At 33.9% G+C, this 21,408-nt stretch overlaps 1 protein-coding gene across 1 annotated transcript in view; it reads left to right on the top strand.

The window, feature by feature from the left end:
* CNTNAP2 (contactin associated protein 2) overlaps window positions 1-21,408 on the top strand; it is a 1,419,793-nt gene that overhangs the window by 301,189 nt on the left and 1,097,196 nt on the right. The window contains exons 5-8 of the mRNA XM_063100985.1: window positions 6,236-6,439; window positions 11,439-11,623; window positions 15,652-15,795; window positions 19,093-19,357. Of these exons, the coding sequence (XP_062957055.1) occupies window positions 6,236-6,439; window positions 11,439-11,623; window positions 15,652-15,795; window positions 19,093-19,357 (798 nt within the window). The remainder of the gene's footprint in view (window positions 1-6,235; window positions 6,440-11,438; window positions 11,624-15,651; window positions 15,796-19,092; window positions 19,358-21,408) is intronic.

Here is a 21,408-nt window from a genome sequence, read left to right as displayed (position 1 = left end):
ATTTGCAAAACTAAGCAAATTTCATCTTCTAATACTTTTATACTTTAGTTTCAGAGATTATCTCAAACTCTTAAAGTAACTTGGTATTTGTTTGCATAAATTATGTAATATTAGATTCTGTACTAACTTGCTAATAAATATCTTTACCTGTGTATTTTCAGATTTATAAGCTTTGTATATATCTGTGAAATGTATGTCTCGATCATGAAATATAAAATGAGTTCCAAATTTACTCATTTTTTTTTTTTTAGTTTTTAAAAATGTCTTTAATTTTCTTGTTTTATTTTTTTCTCTAATGGAAAGTCTATATTATTTTCTCGTCTTTACTGAAGTATAATTTATAAACAAAAATTATATATGTTTAAGGTGTATGACACCACAACGCTGTGATATTCTCCTTACTATAATAGGTAAGAAATGCAGGTTCCACGAGAGAGTGCAGCATGCTCCAGAGACTGAGCAAGGCCCACACCAAGTCTAACACAAAAGCAAGAAAAACATGCTTAAAGTTCAGTACAAAGTGCAGCCTGGCTCAAGAGAATGAAAAGCTGCTTGTTGAAATTGTTAGGTACAAAGTAAAATATACACACCTCAGCTAGTGAAGTGCAGGTTGCCTCCAGGAAAGTGAGCAACGACCCTGCCTTCAGCTTCTCTATCTAATGAATATTCAGTTAAGGGGGTGGTTCCCAGTTATATGCATCAGAATGTTCTGTGCTCTCTATTGAGCATTTCCAGTCACTAGGTTGCATTAAGCCAGCCCCTGTGGTCTCATTTTCCCCATGTTGGTACTAAAATATGTCTAACTGGCAACAGTAACTTTCCTCCAGGGGAGACCAGAAGAGAGGGCCTGAGACCTCAGGGTGTGGCTGGAAACCCAGAGAATTGTCCTGAAACCCAGACCAGAGAAACTGAGCATCTCCTGCATTAAGATGACTGAAGACAATGTGGAATCCTGGATGAGATCCTAGAACAGAAAAAAAAAAAAAAAAAAAAAAATATATATATATATATATATATATATATATATATATATATATATATAGTGAAAACTGGTAAAATCAGAGTATATATACCAGGTTATATAAAATATTAACATTAGATGAAGCTTGGCGAAGGATATATGGGAACTCTATCTTTCCAACTATCTTTTCAACTTTTCTTTAAATCTAAAATTATTCTAAAATAAGACATTTATTTTAAAAAGAATGCTTCAATCATAAATTCATGACGTGAGGTTAAAAACAGTGTTCAGTAACAAAAACCAAACACAAAACTGTATTCAATATAATCCCTATCTGTGTATGTGTGCATACTTAAACATTCCATATATGCAATTTTAAATGATCAGAAACAGTGTATAATCAGTGGTTAGTTCAGGAAAATGGTTTAAAAATTTCTCTCAGATTTTCCACAGGTAAGTGAAACATTTTTATGAGAAATGGGGTTAAAGGTAATTTTAAAATAATTATTTGTTTACTTTGAGTGCTATATTTAAATACTTTTTTATTTTTTTCCAATACGTGTGATAAGTTAGAATTTTAAATTATACATATTCTCACTTTTTAAAAGGCCCTTGGTACATGAAGTTCAATAAAACATATTTCCTAAAACATACAATTTCTGTACATTATAAATATTATATTATCCAAAACTCAAGCTCTCATTGTGCATTTTGGATCACGAAATGAGATTTCATAAATGGAATGAAATTCTTTCTCCTTTCCACCCCCTCTCTTTCTCCCTTTCTCTGTTCTTTATGTGTCTCTCTATATATATATTCATATATTACATATTTATATATAAATATATGTATATACACATATACATATACACACAAACATATGCATGTGTACATATATAATAATATATAAATTATTTCATACATTAGAAAGATGGATAGATAGGCAGGTAAACGTATAAAATCCAGGACGTGCACTCACATTACCCATTAAGATTGGTGAGCTCTTGTGGTTGGGTTTCACCTTCTACTTTCTATATTTCTGTATTGTTTAATTTCTTTTTAGCTATAAACTTATATTATGTTTGTAGTATTATTATTTTTTAGATAGTAAGCACTTCTCCATATATTTTATCCTAATTCAGAAAGTAAAACCTAAGTAAAAATAAAGTTAAGGAGGAAAAAAAAAACTTTTCTACCATGGCAATTTGATGAATTGGTCACATTACCAGCTCTCTGAGTTATTGTTAGAAACAAAATTGTGGAAACACTATGATTTTGCATTCACTTTTTGACTAGCCATTCCTGTTGTTCAGATTACTTGAACAGTTCAACCATACGTATTTAATCACTGCACAGAAACTTAATTCTAGGGAGTGATAAACAATCAGGGTAATAGAAAATAGAAAAAGTGACTTGTCCCCAAATAAACACAATGTATTATTAGATGTCAAATGAAATTATAATGTATTTTTATAGGACAAAGAACTAAACTCTGATGGATGTTATTTGCATTATTGTACAATATCCCAGACTCTTTTAAACGTGTATGGTATGCATTTAAGTGTAAACTTTATATCATAGCTTATTTCTAGGAATAGTTCAAGCCAGCCTTGAGCTTACGTCCACAAAAGAACATGCTGATATTTTGGAAGCATTTAACCTATTCATAGAAGAGTAACTCTGATTTCATAGCACAGGAGATCTGGCATGCAGAGCATGTTATCGTTTTCCCGGCTGACCACTGACCACCCACCATTTGTAAAATGAGAGTTGGTCCACAAGAACAGCTTTCCTTCATGCTTTTATTAATATTTTGGGACTGTCTGAAAATGTGAACCATACTCATTATTTGTCACATTTTCTTATTGCCCCCAAAATAAGGCAGAAAAGCATCAACATTTGCATAAATCTTATTCTGTACATGGAACTGAATGTACATTTCTATTTAATAGAAAACATAGGAGTTAATCCTTTCCTCTATGTAAATTCAGGCAACATCTACTTCCTGAGAGATGAATGGAAAATATTTTATGTCAATTAATATATATTGAAGATGTATAAAACAATGATGTGTCTATTACTCAGCTGTCACTGATATAAAATTCACTGCAAAATTACTTTCTAGAGTTCAAAATTTACCCTCTTCTGCTTTTTGTTTATTCACTTTTCAAGACAAAAAATAATTTTTCCCAACTGCTGTACTATAAATTCAACCTGGGATCTGAAAATCAGTTTCTATTTTTTTCTCCTTTATCTCTTATCACAGATGATAAATATATTGTCATTGGAATTCAGCTGTGACGGTGTAGATGATTAAGCTAAAGTCTAATTGGCTTTGCAGTGTTAGCAGAAGCCAAAATGTAACGGTTGCTTTTTCCACCCATATTAAAAATAAACCTCTGTGATTCACAGTCTGAAAGAACAGAATTCTGTTGATTAAGAAAGTTTTTTATGGGCAGTAAAGAACCCATTATAAGAATTAAAACTTAAAGTTCAAAGTTACATTTTTCTTTTTGAACTGTTTATAATGTAACATTGTCCAAACTATCATTTAAAAGCATAAACATTTGAGGTAACAGGATAAATATTTTTGAAGTATGTGAAAGCCACTGTTGACTTGAAAGGAGAACTTTCATTTAATTTTAGGTAATTGTTGAAATCACCGTTATTCACAACAGTTCATTTTATAGAATTAGGGGAGAGCAAAAGCTTAGAATGGCAGACAGTGGCAAAAAATGTGGACCTGGCTACTGTAGCTCTGCACCTCTGCTGTCCCCACAGAGGTGGGGGAAGCACAGGTGCAGATTTATTTGGTGGCATGCTCTACTTGCAAGGTGAACCAAAGTATTCCCAGTGGTGATTGAAGTAAACAAGTGCCAGAGAACTAGGACATGAAATGAGAAAATATTTCTCTGACAGGCTTTAAACTTGCTATTATTTTTCTCCAGCGTGTCCTTGTGGAGTTCTTTAGCCAGACCTTGCCCCAAACCTCGAGGCTGGCTTTGTCCAGGCTTGTAATTCTAAAGTACCTAGAGCTATCCAGTTTGGAGCCAGGCCCAGAAAGACAAACAGCTCATGGTCTCACTCATACAGGGGATCTAAAGAAGTTGGTCTTGTAGAGAGTAGAATAGTGGTTAGCAGAGATCGGGAAAAGTAGGTGGAATGGGAATGAGGGGGAATTGGTCGAAGGGTACAAGGTTACGTTTAGATCGGATGAATAAGTTCTAGTGTTTCATTGCACAGCAGGGTGACTCTAGTTAATAATAATATATCTCATATTTCAAAATAGCTGAGTGAGAGGATTTTGAACGTTCTTACCCCAAAGAAATGATAAAGCTCTGAAGTGATGGATATGTTTTTTATCCTAATTTGATTACTACACATTGTATACATGTATGAAAACATGACAGTGTACCCCGTAAATATGTACAATTATGTGTCAATTAAAATTTAAAAAATTAAAAGCTAACAGAAATGGATCTTTGAAAATATTTTTAATGATAAAGGTCTAATAATGATAACTAAGCTTCTACATGTACTCGATATTTTATCTGAATGATTGTAATTCATCTTTGAGCCATCCCATGTACTGGGAAGCCATTGACCAATGGTGCTTAAAAAATAGTATCATCTCATTTTTCATTTCTGGTGTGAATAAGCAGCAGTTATGACACTAGTCCTCACAATCGCCTATTTCTGAGAATGGTGACAAAATTATCTATACTCCTAAAAATGTTTATATACTTTTATTATTTTAATATAGTCTCCTCAATTCAAATTAGAACCGCTGGAGTCATAATATAGGCTAGATATTTGTTCTTCTAACTCACCTATGGGTAAGTGAAGATATCTCTGTTCATGCAGTCAAAAACATTGGACCCGATTTTCCATCCCAAATGCAGGGAGCTAATATGGAATTTGAGACAGACATGATGCCTACGAACAAGTGTTAAGAAGTTTGCTAAAGTTCAACTGGTTATAAACTCTGAATACTACAACAAAGTTTACAAAAAACGTAGCGGAATAAGAAACCATTAGGAAAAACTGAGTATAGAGCCAGACACTGCATTCCGAGCGCCTTCACTCTTATGTCAAAAAAGCACACATTTTTGAGTAAAATGAATACTTAAAAATTGTGAAGAGTTATCCTGCTAAGGAAGAAAATTTAAAATCTCATCATTTCTTAGAGTTATCTTAATTTCTTTTATAGTTTTACTCTTCTTGACTAAACTCCAAATTCCCAAGTTAAAATTTGAAGCACATAGCGTGTCACCTCTCCCCCAGGGTGACAGAGATGCAAAGGATTCCTCAAAGCCCCTTTCTCCTGAGCAATGAGAGGCCCGAAGGGGTTAAATTCCAGGAACAATTTCTTCAAGAGAGAAGAATTCCTAGGAAATAACCCCAAACTAGGTTTTCTCTTGGTTTTTATTGTCCAGGCCAAAAGTTACAGAAAAGAGCACAGGTGGTTAATCAGTCATAGGGAAAACATAAACAAACCGACTACATGACAATTTTCATTAAAGCAGGTGCAACTTAAAAATAGTTTAAGCAATTTACTATCAAAGGAGTCATAAAACTGAGCTATGTGACATACAAAAGAACCAATGAGATCATCGTTATGGCAACACTTAGTTCCTAGGAAACTTAGAGAAACAGTTGAAGGTGAAATGTGGAACCAACCACTAATTGGCGGAGTAGCCTTGAAGATTTTAACTCACATATTTTTCCCATCATTAGGTTTAGCTACGCCAAGGGCATCTACCCTTAGAGCAAGCACTTTCTGCTGTGTTAACACATTTTTTATCTACAACAGAGACTTCAGTCCTGGGAAACTTTTCTGTTTTCCCAAGCTTAGCATTTCTATGTGCAATTCTAAAAAGTTAGTGATACCCTAAAACTACAGGGCTGTGGCCCCATTAAACTATAAGTTAGGCCCTGTAAAATACATTTGCTTTATTAATGTTAGTACCCTCCACACATTAACACATTGATTGTGTTTATCTAATTACTATTATAATTGTAGTAAAATTTTATATTGATAGAGGCTTCTAAGATCATTCTTCACCAATACTGCCTCTAAAAATCCCCCTCGTGACACACCATCAATCAAAAAAAGGAATAGAATAATGGAACGACAACCCAGAACTCTAGATTCTCAGGAAAAACACTTTAATGCTCATATTCGATGCAGACACCCATTGTCAGTGGATGCACTTCCCAATGGATGGCGGCATACAGTGACTGAACTAAAATGTGATTCCTTTCTTCTTTTAGGGGCTGATGTTATCAACTTCGATGGCCATGTTGTGTTACCATATAGATTCAGAAACAAGAAGATGAAAACACTGAAAGATGTCATTGCATTGAAGTTCAAAACCTCTGAAAGTGAAGGCGTCATCTTGCATGGAGAAGGACAGCAAGGAGATTATATTACTTTGGAACTGAAAAAGGCCAAGCTGGTCCTCAGTTTAAACCTAGGTGTGTTCTGACTCTTGGCACCATTCTTTCCACGTATAAATATACCCGTTAAGAAGATGTTAACGTTGCTTAATCCATTAAAATGTAAATTATAAAAAGAGTTTACATTATATTGTCAATTCTTGCTTCATCTATAGTGATTGGCATATATTGATATACTTATTCATTTAAAAATTGTTTTTTACACACCTGTACTCTGCAAGTTCTGAGATACAGTGGTGAGCAAATGAACAAGGCCTTAAGCTCATGAGGTTTACGACATAGTGCAAGAGTTAGGCAATGCATTCTCTATTATTATCACTATTTGCATTAAAGCAATGAAATAAAAAGAAAGACTTTGAAGAATGATAAGACTGATGAAATCAGTTAAATAAATTAATATGATAAAGAATGATTTTAGAGGTGAAAGAATCATTAGAATGTATAGTGAGGAAAGTCTTGGAGGAGAAAATATGCAAGTTGAGATCTGAGTTATGACAAGAAAGTAGCTATAACAAGAAAACAAGGAGAAGAGGGTTTCATAGGAAGGGGTTAATGGAGCTGGCATGCTCAAGGAATACGAGGAGCCTAGTGTGGATAAATGTAGGGAAAAAAGATGAAATCCAGGAGTTGGGAATTGTACAGATCCTGTAGGATCCTGCAGGGCATGCAGGGATTTAGATATTATTTTAAGAATAGGAAGTTATTGGAAGGCTTTCAACTGTATGGCATTATGATGATGGCCGTTCAGTCTTATTTTAACAGTTCACTGAGACTTTAAGAATTGCTTGTGTCACAATAATAGTCAAAGCAATATTTTGCATAGTTTGGGTGAGAGGTCATACTGGCTTGCACAAGGTGGTTATCAATGGAAATGCGAGAAATGTGTCTATCGGGGAACTCATTTGAGTTGTAAATTCAGCTTGACCTTTGGTGGATTGGACATGGCATAAGAAGAACATCGTAGAAATAAAGAATGATTCCTAGGACTTGGACTTGAGTTCCGAATGACATTAGCACCATTTTCAGAAACAGAGAAAACTTTAGGAGGAAATCTAGAGATCTATTTGGACAGTGTGCACTTGAGTTGTCTGCTACACATGTGATAAAGCTTTCTGTTATGGAGTCGTGTATGTGAGAAAGTTGTGTATATGAGAAAGCTTTCTGTTACAGAGTTGTGTATATGAGATGAGAAAATACTAAAATGGAGACTACGGAAGACAGGACAGTGAGTGGAACGAAATACAGAGTATGTAGTTATCACAGAGACGAAGGGAAGAAAAGAGGTGGTCAACTGTGTTGAATTCATCTAAAATGTCACTTAAGATGAAGATAGACAAGTAGACATGGAAACAAGGAAACGTGAAGATCACTGTCGATTTACTCTCAGTGGAATAGAAAGAACAGTTTTACTGAATTTTTTTTATGGCTTAAGAAAAGATGAGAGATATGGAAATAAATATTTTGAGTATAGTCAACTAGAAGTGAAGGATGCAGAGAAATGAAACGGCTGGAGAGAGAGGTGAACTCAAAGGAGTTATTGTTTTGTTCTGGGCTGTTGTTTTTAAGTGGACAGTACTAATGCATGTTTGAGTGTTGATAATGTAGCTAGAATTTACTTAAACCTAAAGAGAAGATCAGCAACACAGGTACTGGCATTTAAAATTACAATTCACACAAAGGAATTATTACTCTTTCTCCTGCTTGACTAAAAGTTCTAGGGTCTATTTGAGGATTGTTTAAAGGATATCATATATTCCATAAATTTTTCTGTTGTAGTGACAGAAGAATGCTACAAAAATGTTATACTCTAAATTGTGTAACTAAAATTCACATGTTAAATGCATCTCAATAGAAAGCTAGAAAACTACAGATTAGAACACCAAAGTGAGACCCTGCCTATTTGACTTCCTTACCAACTATCAATGTGAGTAGTCCGAACATTCCTAAATACAGCTTGTATTGCAAATATTAACTTTTATTACCTTGAAAATCAGTATCATACTAAAAAAATACTAATTCAATTAGTTTTTGTTTATAATGTTATTTTTTAAAAATTCCATTTATTATAAAACTTTTTACATTCAAAATTGGATCTGATAAAAATAATAGCTTCTATAAGAAAAAGCAAAGGAGAAAAATCACACAAAAATCTAAATCACTTAATTACACACAAACATTAAATTTTTACTTTCAAATAATCATAACGTTAAAATGCATGCAAAACCTATCAAGTGTAGAGGCATTCATGAATAAGAAATTATAACTCTTTGTAATAGTACGAAGACATTAAGTGAAAATATAGGCAAAGGTTGTAAAAGACAACCCAAAAAATAAATAAACATCAAATTAGCTCAACCACACTAGCTATAAAGGAAAGGTACAATAAAATAACAAGATATTAATTTTTGTCACGTAAGTAAGTACATTTTAAAATGGTAATGTCAGTGTTGGCAAACGCGTGACAAAAAGGATCCTTTGTACTGTCTGTAACTCAGAAAAGATTTTTAGAAAAACAGTTTGACAGTATGTCTTTAGACAGTTAAAATCACATATATACTTGTATTTTGGTCCAATAATCATAAGAAAAAATAAGAAATGGCCCCAGAGGATTTAAATCCAAAGATGTATTTTGTAAATACTAATTACAATGTAAAAAATTGAAAAATAACTTAACATGTGGAAATATGCTGATAGCACTGAAAATGTCTGTGGTAAATTTTAATTGTATGGGAGAAGACTATGTGATGTTAAATAAAAACTGCAGAATACAAAATCGAAGTAATATATCAATATTTTCATATTAAATATATATACACATAAGTATATATATAACATATATATAAATATAAATATACTTATAAATATAAATAGAACTATAATAAACTTATAAATATATAAATATAAGTGTACTTATAAGTATTTATATATTAATATATAAATATAAATATGCTTATAAATATAAGTATGTGTAACATTTATATTATATGTCATATATATACAACATTTATATATGTATAATTAAACGTATGTATTTAGAAAAACATCTGGTAGGAAATAGACCAAACTATTTTTAGTGGTGGAAATAACTTTACATTATAGTACTTGTTAGTTTTTTATAATATTGTCTACGTGTAATAATGAATAATTTATTGTGCCACCTGGAGAAAATAGTCTGAAATTATTCTTAAAACAAGACCCAATAGAGGAGCGGTGGGAGGAGAGGAAGCAGAAACAAAACATAAGTACTTTTGTAAAATATGCACACGCACATGCATGTTCACACACACGCACACACACACACACACACACACACACAGAGTATTTGGATTATATCTAAAGATGTTAATTTTGTTAAACCTTTCTCTTTTTCTTACAAATGAAACATGTAGAGTAACCTTTTAAAGTCAACTGTGCTTTATAGAACGGGTGATATTATCATTCTGAAACAAGTAACTGATTTTGTGACCTCACAAAAAAAAGTTCATTACCTTTTCAATGGAAAGCAATTTACTTACAGAATTGTATTGACTGACTCGAATTTATGACACTCAAATATACACTGTCACTCTTCAACGCCACTCCTTAAATATCAGACATATCTGTCTGAATCTCAGTCTTCTAGGTATAAACATTTAAAGTAATAAAAACTCAGTGCAGTCATTTCTCTTAGATTTATTCCTATTTTTCATTCTTTCCCTCTTCCTCTCCTTCCCCCTCTCATTCACACACACACACACACACACACACACACACACACAAACACACACACACACACACATCACCATCACAACAATATTTGAATTCATCACTATAAGCAAAGAAAAGATGATCTAGGAAAACTGCAGAAAATGTAAGGTATAGGGATCATTAGCATGCGAAATGTCAAGGAAGAAAAAGAAAAAAGAAAGAATTTAATGTTATACTCAATTGTGTTTCTCTTATTACCATTATGCTATTTATTTTGAAACAACATTATATTTTTATGGCATTTGATTTTCCCTGGCTGTAGAAAGCAATACTTGATTAGACAAAATAGAAGAAGGGTATAAAACAGGTAAACAGCATCCAGAGATAAACTTAGTAAACATTCTGGATTCTCACATCCATTCATTCTTATTTACAGTTTTGTTGCTATGGAGATCTTATTTCAAAACTATGTTAATACTGCGTATACATCTGAATGTTTTTATTTTAATTTATAGGATAACTTGCGTAAATTGTCTATGCTGTTAAATATTACATAGTTCGTACTTTACAGTGATGGCTTTTGGAGTGAGCAAAACTGAAAATTGCCATGATATGTTGTCTTGATTAATAATAACAATAATAAAAGACTAACAGGTAGCGGTTATGCTCACTACATGCCTGAACGTGTGCTAAATTATTTTGCACATACTAATTTGTTTAATCTTCAAGCAACCTTATAAAGCAGGCACTATTATCTTCCGCATTTTACAGGTGAGGAAACACAGAACCTGTGTAGTCATCAACTTGCCCCAGATCACCATCACACTAACGATGGCACCTGCAGCAGAGCTCAGGCACTTGGACTTTAAAGTCCATGTGACACCGACCTTATAAGGAACCTACCAAATTTTAGTAGAATTCATGGCACAGTGATGAAAAAAAGAAAAAAAAAATGCTCCTTTTTTTTTTTCTTCTTAAGGAAGCAGACTTTTTCCATCTTTAATAACATTTATGTAACTTTGAACATAAGCTGTTTTTAGGTATAGTTAAAATACTAGTTTCCCAGATTAACTTCAGTGGAGAGAGCTCTGATGAAATGTCAGCTTCTGGGCTGGCCAGTTGGCTTGCTTGGTGAAAGAACATGGTGCTGGTAACACTAAGGTCACAGGCTTAAATCCCTTTACCAGCCAGCCACCAAAAAAAAAAAAAAAAAAAGAAAACAGAAAAGGAAGAAAAATCAGTTTCTAGGTGCTGTAAACGAGAGCTCTTTTACTACATGGAGTCAGCCCTGTAGTCATTGCTTTGTTTCTTTTTCACTCCTGTGACTCAGGAAGCAACCAGCTTGGCCCCATATACGGTCACACATCTGTGATGACAGGAAGTTTGCTGGACGATCACCACTGGCACTCTGTGGTCATTGAGCGCCAGGGACGGAGCATTAACCTCACTCTGGACAGGAGCATGCAGCACTTCCGCACCAATGGAGAGTTTGATTACCTGGACTTGGACTATGAGGTACCCGTGATGACAAATAATGTGCGATAAGTGTCCAGCGAGCCTCTGTCACCTACTGTACTGTTGTATTACTGTTAATCAGATACATACCTGTAACATTTTCATTTTATTCTCCAAAGACAAAAAAACTTCAAGTGTAAAACCTAATTTGTAAATACATGTCATTTAATTTATTTCTAAATTTTTAATAATCAGTACTTGAAATAAAATCTTGGTAACAAAGTAATAATTTGAAGACAGAGACCATACTTATCAGGGCCATTTAATAAATTCAAAATAAATTAAGTTGTAGTATTTCCATCGGTGGTTAATTATGACACCTATCTCTCTTGAGAATGTGCAGTGCATTATAAATACAGGGTTGCTTAATGTTTATTATAAAGTATTAAATAAGAAATTCTGATTAAGTTATATGGGGTCACTTATAAATTCATGACTGTAGATAGGTCTTTTGACAAGTTCTCTTTTCTCAGATACAATTATCATAAAAGAGACAAAGTAAAATACAGAATACTTTAAAGAAATTGTCTATAAGTAAAATGGCATATTTTACTTTACGATTAATTGGAGATTTTTTAAAAAAATCAATGATCATGTTGATAGAGTAAAAAAAATATCTATTCTCATAACTTACTGGTAGGCATACTAGTTTTTCCAATAAATTATTTGGAAAGCAATTCAACTTTAAAATGTCTGTTACAAATTGTAAATCCTATATGGGGATAAGAGTTCTTTAAGAGGGTCATCACATTATCATACATAACAGGAGAAAAGGGATAACACTGAATGTACAAAAGCAGCTCAGAGTAAAATAGAAAGGATGAAATATTATTCAGCACAGGCTCGCAAACTTTCTTAGTTCACGGGGCCCTTAGAGTCTTAGAAATAGTTCTGCAGCATTCCATTAGGTCCAAACAACTTAAAAATGTATGCCCTAACAATCTGATAGTAACTTGAAGAAAATACACATAAAATAAAGGAAGACATATTTTAATTTCATTCTTAAATACCAGTAATTATTACTAGTAGGATGAGTGTACAATCTGAATCAAATTTGACACGGCCATCCCCACTTTCTGTCCCACTTTTTACTTTCTGTGATACTCTGTTTTTTTATCAAAGCAATGATCAAAAACCCAACTTCCCCAAAGACAAGACATTATCACAAGGAATGTAGTGTGATTTAAATACTGGAACAGTAAACTACCTCACGTTAATGTTTTACACGCTGTCCAAAACATGTCAACTATTGCTGTGTTTCCTTTAAAAATTTAAAATATACTGTGGCACCACTATGTGTTTGCTGTGTGCCACCTTACTGTCCTTGGCACCCAGTTTTGAAATTGCAGACATATACATGTATGTATGAATATATAAAAGTATATATGTGTGTGTGTGTTATCTTTAGCTATATACAAATTTTTAAGAATGTGGAATATGCTCATCATAAAATAATAAGTGGAAAAGTCAGTATTTATAGCTGTGTTTTCTATGTTCTTTATACATTTAAATGGTTTTTAAATTTTTGCAATACAAATATATTACATATATTCCTAAAGAGGAATTTGGAATAGAATATACTATATAAAACTTGATGAAGACTTTATTAACATTAAATAAATTTAAGGTTACTGAGAAATAATACTTTCCCACCTCAAAAAAAAAAAAAAAAAAACTCTTTAAAGCAGAATGATTGTTGAAAGGGAAAGAATGTGAAAATACCAGAAATTTCTATCTTCTCTAAATTAGAGTAAGTCTTTGCTCATGTGACATCTCTCAATGTATGAGAGACTTAAAAATGAATTATTCATCTTCCATTAATAAACTTTGAAGTACCATAGAAGAAGTGAGAAATCCTAGAACATTAGAATGGGCAAACATAATTCCAATTTTTAAAAACTGGAATTAAAAATTTGGGGTCATAGACCCTATTGAGTTTGCGATGAAGTCTATAAATATTCATGCACACACGACACTTTCCATACAGGGTCAACAGTTACAAGGACACTTTGAAGCCCATCTATACACAATGCCATGTTTGGAAATTTCAGCTATAGACTAAAACGCCTGGGACAGGTTTGTTAAGAGAGAGACACTAGGAGGAAATTTAAATAGACTTAACTTATTTCTCTCTGTAGAGTTACTGCCTGATTACTCCCCTCTTAGATACGGCGACTATTGGCATGAGCTGAATAAAAGTTATTGTGCCTACTTTTATATTTCTACACTTTTATCTTAATATAAAGGGGCTCCCTTTGCTTATTCGTTTAAAGAAAACCAGAGACTGTATTAGAGCATTCTCTCTGTGTTTTACTTTTCTCCTTGATGCATCCAGACAGTGACTAGACTCATGCCTGACAGACTGCATGACAATCAGCTTCAAATTTAAAATAATACAAATTATGTAACATTGCTACTGAAGTATTTAAAGTCTTTAGCCTAAAAAATTGAAGCCCTGGTCATCTTATTTTCATAAAACCTGAGACACTGTGTTATGCTTCCCAAGAGGATGCTGCTTCAGTTTTTTAGAGTAGCCTAAGGCCCAGGCCACTGAGGTTTGAGGACAGAGGTGTGCTTGTAAATGTCAATTTCCATGGTATAAATTCCCCACCATCTGACCGCACTGAGCAAGGAGTTGAGAAGTGGTGCCCAATAGCACACCCGTGTATAGTATTTCCATCATATAAACACAGTAAATGCAAATAACCTCAAGAGCATACATGATACTAAAATGTAGAGATGATTCTGAGAAGTTATTAATTTGTGTTTAATGTAATTTGTTTAACTTAATCCTTATATGATTTAATTTTTAATGATGAGTCTGTTTAAAAATCAGCTCTCAGCCAGTATGAGCTGGATTCAGCACAGTACTGCTAGGGGCAGATTAAACACACCTCTCACCATTCTCAGAGATGTACCTCATGAAACAAGCAATGGAATATGACTCTTCTCCATTGACATGACTCAAAGTGGACATTTTTTGTGGGAGATGGCCAAAGAAAGATGGACACTTTTTTGTGGGAGAGGGCCTCATTCCCACAAGATGGGCCAATCACCATTTGCAGTCAGGCTGCTACGTACAAAGTGGCCTGAGACTCGCATGGTGATACTTCACTTTTTCTCCTCCGAGCCAGTGAAACCAAAGGGCAGTACAGCAAATTGATGTTTGGCCTAGATTCTGTCCAACGTGAATTATACATTTTCATATTTCTACAGTGATTAGTAGTACATGTCATTATTGGCCATCCAGATACTAAATGTCATTTTGTATTATATGAATTTAATGTTACAATACTGTAACTTGACCAAGATATGTGGGAAAATACATTATTTCTGTAGAAAATAATAGCCAAGGAATGCAGTAAGTAGCATTTTCCTTATTTCTCAAGATTTAGAAGACCTACAATATCTTTAAGCCTGTGCTGCTCCAGTAATAGCCTCTACATTCTATCAATATAGGAATGGTCTCTAATTAATATGGTAATGGCATTTTTTAAACTATTTTCTGTATTCAAAATAAGGGTAAGGAACTTTTGACTCTAACGGTCATTAGACTACAAGTCTACAGAGGGAAAATATAATATTCCTGCTTTGGGCTGCAGTTTTATTAGCTTATTATATTAGTGCTGGTTATCTCATGATTACTAGAGGCCTTTATTGATAGTATATCTTTGAATGATAAACATGAAAACATATTCTTAATATTACTTGATAGAAGAAATTTGCTGGATAAAATCTATTAAAACCTCAGGAAAATTTATAAAATGCCTTTGGGGTAGCAAAAACACGAAGGATTGTTACTTTCTTGTTCAAATTATAAGCTAATTACCAGAATTAATGATTCCATCATGCACTTCAATAACAACATAATTTAATGTGGAACAGATTTTGGAGGCACAATGCTATGATGTTTGTACATTTTGATTGACAGATAAAGATACCTGTCCTTGGCTGTATTCATAGTTTTGTCTAGTTTATTGTAATACAGTGTGAATGTTTACATTGTATTTATTTATTTATTTTCAAAGATAACCTTCGGAGGCATACCTTTCTCTGGAAAGCCAAGTTCTAGCAGTAGAAAGAATTTCAAAGGCTGCATGGAAAGCATTAACTACAATGGCATCAACATTACTGACCTTGCCAGAAGGAAGAAATTAGAGCCCTCAAATGTGGTAAGAATTTGCACCCCTGAAATATTGATCCATAAAACATCAAAGACCATTTTTTATGGAATAATGAATGACAAAAACAAAAATAATATTTTTCATCATGACTATGTTGGGCTTAACAATGTAAAACAAACTATAAAGTTACCTGAAATTGTGTAGATCCTTGATATATGCTGAGAATAGATAATAGCTTTGAGTGTAACTAGCCTGAAATAAATGGTAGGTTGTACTCAGATGGGGCACAGAGTATTAGACTCAGCATGTCTGGATTCCCTGTGGCTGGAGAACACGAATGTTTTACCACATGCTTCATCCGAGCAATGCAGCAGTCCTTAAATAGGCAGCGTCATGTTTTCAAATGTCTCATTATACATGCCCTACTTTCTTGATCATGGCTTAATTTAATATTTTAAAAGTTTTTAAGCAAGAAACTTTATTATACTCACTCGCCCTTCTCAAGACGATTTGTTCAAATACGTAAATAAATACCTTTCTGTCCAAGCTCTAACCATACTAAATATCATACAATTAAATGAAGAGTGATTAGCATTGGGTACTGGAATCTGTGCCACAGAAGCTCGCAGTGGTTTTCTTCTGGCTTTTGAGTGAGTTGGTTCAGGTTTAACTTGATTTCAGGGAGAAAAATAAAAATCAAAAAACACCCCAGCAAATTTGCCTCCCCACAACATTGCTTGGGATCCCTAAAAGATATTAACTTAAAATTTTAGTATGGTGGTTTTCTATGGCTCTGCAAGACTAGGAGCTACTTGTCCCTAGAAATGTTATTTGGGAGTGCCTGAGATTCCAGAGACCCATGCATTTGAGAGCCACTAGAAGAAGATATCATGAGTGTTTGCACTCTTCTCTAAAAGAACTCTGATGATCTTTTTGCCCCAAGCTTAGGGCTTTTATAAAATGATTAGACAAATGAAAACCCCCTAGTGAATAAATAAAGTTCAGGTTAAATAAAGAAACTATAAAACTGTATATATATGTGTTTGTGTATATATATACACACACATGCATACATATATACAATTTTTTTTTTGGCAGCTGGCCAATATGCAGATCTGAACCCTTGACCTTGGTGTTATCAGCACCATGCTCTAACCAAGTAGGCTAATCACCCAGCCCTATGAAACAATAATATAATGCAAAAATAATTCTTTAATAAATATTTTTAAATAATAATGAACATATACTAATAACTATAAATTGAACTTTGATGGAATCTCATAAAGCACATTTACTTTATGAGAAAAATAGTAATAGCTTTATTTATAGGCAACAAGCACTGTGCTAGGCATGTTACCTACATTTATAATAATCTGAGAACAGTACTGCAAGGAAGATATTATAAACATTTTCTAGATGAAAACACTGAGATTTAACATGTAAAAATAACTTTTTAATGTGACTGTGAGGGGCAGACATAGATTGTGGATCAAAATGTGTGACTCCTGAGGTCATGGTCTTCTTCCATGCTGTGTTATTTCTTCTCTAGAGCTGTACTAATAAATATGCTATTTTAAGCTTTGGATAAAATGACACCAGGGTCCTTTTATTTTCCCGGGTCCTTTTATTTTCCCAGAAATTATTCTTAAAATATAAGGATACAGAATGCAAATTGTCAGAATACCATTTCCATTACTGGCACTTTTAAGAGGTAAAATAGTATTTCTGCCCAAATCTCACCATTGGTCCTGAGGTGTATTTATTCGGTACCCAAACTACAAAGAATTTCCCTATGAAGACTCATTTCAAAATCAACTTTAACTGTAAAATGTATTGTGGTTATAAATGCTGTTGCAAACCTGAATAGCAAAAATATTTAATAAATCATAAATACCTACACGTATATTTTATTTTAACAAATAATTGCGTGGGCAGACATCAAATAAACTTTTGAATCAAAATATACATACATACTGAAAATTTTAGGCAGGATAGAAACAAGTAGGACACTTGCAAGTAGCTCTACAAAGGCAAATATTTATATAAGAAATTTGTTTTCAAAGGTGTGTGCTGACATTCCAGTGAAATTGACTCAGAACTCACCCAAACCCCCTCTCCCCACACACATCCTTTCTCCTATTATGCACTGACTTTAGAGTCAGCACCATTACTCAGGCAGGAAGGATCTTTAATTTTCCTTGGAGACAATTCCCCCAGCACAGGTATGTGGTCAGTTATAACATCTCAGTTATTATGCATAGGCAGTTCTTTTCATCAGTAGAATCAAGTATTTAAAAATAATCGTCTGTGAAGATACAGAGCAAATTTAATTTGAATATCAATTGAGAAAGACAGCCTGCCTTGGTTTTAATGGTTAATGTGCTGAAATGGAAAAACTAGGCATCTGGGATATATAGGTGGTGATGTTAAACATACATATATATATACACACACACCCTATGAAAATGTCATCAAATTACATTCCTTAAAATGTTATGATAGGATAAAAAGAAATTGGAAGCAAATGTAGATTTTCAGATCTTTAAGTGGAAGGAACTTAGGCACTGGAATATGAAATTCAGTGTATCTAAACAGTAAATCAAATTTTTTTCTTTATACCAAAGAGGAAGAGTATGGGGGGGGGGGAGTGTGAGTTATTGCAAGTTTTGTTTTCATTTTGTATATTTATGTACATTTGTACTGCTTGTTCCACAAGCATTAATGCATTGTGATATAAGCATACTTCATAGGAATTTAAATGGGGTTTGGAGTTGGATAACAAACTCATCTGAAATAATCACAATTATTCTGATGCTAAATAGATAACATTAATTCATAAGTATTAAGTATGCAGATAAAACCCAAGGGTATTTGCCCCCAAATATCAGTTTAGTAAATAGTAAACAAATAACCTTCGTTTCCACTGAGTCCAGAGGTGGTAATTAATAAACATTTGACAATGGCCATCCAGAAGAGGGCAGGGGCATCTCTTTCTCTCCCTGGCCCATGATCTCCCAGCAGCAGCCTTGCTGTGTTCAGAAGGCGCAGTGGTCCACACCCAAGCTCACAACACGGGTGTGCACATTGCAATTCGTGGTCAGCCCATGCCATCAGACTAGCAGGCTGCAACTCCCATGATGGGAGGTGCTTGTTACGCCCCTCAACTGCTGCAAACGTTGGGGCTCACACTCCAAGTGGGTCTATGGTGACACATCCAGTCCCCGAATCCCTGCCGCACTGCTGGCCTTTGGCTCAGGCTTTGTTTTGAAATTTGCGGAACTGTAGTTTTGTCTACTGTTTAGCACGGATGCTTATTTTATTCCATATTTCCCTTCTGTTTTATAGGGAAATTTGAGTTTCTCTTGTGTGGAGCCATATACGGTGCCTGTCTTTTTCAATGCTACAAGTTACCTGGAAGTGCCCGGACGGCTTAACCAGGACCTGTTTTCAGTCAGTTTCCAGTTCAGGACTTGGAACCCCAGTGGTCTCTTGCTCTTCAGTCACTTTGCGGATAATTTGGGCAACGTGGAGATTGACCTCACTGAAAGCAAAGTGGGTGTTCACATCAACGTCACACAGACCAAGATGAGCCAAATAGACATTTCCTCAGGTCAGTGAAATCTATCTGATATTTGCCCTGGAATGGCTTGTTGTGATTTCCAGAGCTAAAGTTGTGTCCTGTTTTGTTTTGTTGGTGTCACATGCTCATGATTATCTTTGAATTCCGATTTGTGAGGTACTTACTTGGTTGTACTGTGTAGTTAGTGATTGAATAAAGGAAACTTGGAAAATTGCTGAGATGCTGTGGTATGAGCGAGGAAGAATGTTGGTTGAAATTTCTTAGAGCGTCGAAACCTTCCACTCCTTACAAATGCTAGCTCGTATTTAATAGAGAAATGGCTATTCTTCTAAGTGAATATTTTATGTTTAAAAACAAAAAAAAAATACTTATTTTAATAATATAACAGCATCTGGTATCTTCCGACTTCATGGACATTCTGATATCTTTTATTAGTAGTAACAAGATTATATTTAATTTAACTGTAAGTTTAAAGGAATATTCAACTGCCTGAATCAAAACTCTAAAATGATCTTGCTAATATCATGCAGATTGTTGGAGAAATGAACAAGGGTGAATACAAAGCAGAATGACAAGATGTGTGTCAACTGAGGGAAGCCTGGATTGGCTGAAAACCGTAATTTTTAAACTTGGCATTGCAGTGATACGATAAGCTGAGGCTTAGGTATTGTTGTTTGAACAGACTTAGCAACCTTGGAATATTGTTTGATTAATATTGTACAAAGAAAGTTGATATGGCAAAGTAAGATGTTAAAAACGAAAAAAATAAGGCACCATATAAGACTGACAAACAGAAAATTTTTCACCAAATTTTTGTAAATGTTTCTGCAATAGTTGTGTTATTTTGTGAAGAACTACATAGAAACAGGAGACACAGAGAAAACTAACATTTACTGAGCACTTAGTACAGATACCTAAATACTGAGAGGAGAAGTCAGGACAGAGATCAAGTGTGCAGCTGTGGGCTCTAATTTCTAGAGAAGCGAGCTCACTCCTGACACCACAGTTTCTCACATGTCATATCACTTGTGTCCATCTCATTTTCCCCCTAGGCCACAAGCTCCTTGAGCACAGAGGGCATGACCATTCTTCTGTCTCTAGCATATAGATGGTACCCAGACCATGAGAGGTGCTATGGGAATGTCTGTCGAGTTCAATACTCCAGCTCTTTGAACTAGTGTTTAGTAACAGACTATCTCCTGCTAAAGGACATATATTTTTCTTGTAAAATTGGTTTTGTGTTTTTGTATGGCATGGCTCTACAAACTATCACTGAAGAAGATTCAAAGAAGATGTAAGAACCGTTATATCAGAGGCATGTCTGTATTATTGAAATCAAAATTATTGTGAAATAGATATTCACTTTCTCTCCCTTTGCTTTGTTAGTGTTGCTTTTTCTCTGAATGTTCAATTACAGTGAGGAGCAACCATATTTTATCACTGCTTCCAGTATAAGATACCTGGGGAGATTTAGAGCAAATAGAAAATATCTGGAGAAACCAGAATAATAGATAAAACAAATACACATACAAATGTTTACCACAGTTGAAAAACTCCCCACTAGATTCTGTTATGATTAATGATTCTTTTTTAGTGACTAAATACATAAAAATATTAGCATAAAATTCTCCCTCTTGGCATCCTTTGAGCAAACCAACTTGGTCGTTGATTTTCATGTAACAAGAAACATTATATTAAAAAAATCAAGATCTACACATAGTGAATAATAAACATTTACTGATTTGATTTGGTCTAATTTAGGACTCCAAGATACTCTCATCTAATTTAAGTCGTGTTTATTTTAATAAAAATAAGAGAAGAGAAAGAATATGTGACAATAATTCACCTTAGCAGATTTGCTTAAAGGTGATACATGTGGAATGTAGAAATTTTTGTCAATTTAGTCAAGAATTTGTGCAAACTAAGGAAAAATGATATAAAATCTAAACATTTCTATAATCTCTCTCTTATGTAGTCCTATAAAAATACCTTAGTTTTTCACATATTTTTTTTTTTTCTGCTATACACTTTGTGGAAACTAAGATCTCATTAGTTTTTATTGCTCACATTTGAGAAAGATT

This window comes from Cynocephalus volans, chromosome 6 (genome assembly GCF_027409185.1).
Source record: "Cynocephalus volans isolate mCynVol1 chromosome 6, mCynVol1.pri, whole genome shotgun sequence".
Taxonomy (NCBI): Eukaryota; Metazoa; Chordata; class Mammalia; order Dermoptera; family Cynocephalidae; genus Cynocephalus; species Cynocephalus volans.
The sequence above is the reverse complement of the archived record's forward strand: the minus strand, read 5'-3'. Positions and strand labels throughout refer to the sequence as shown.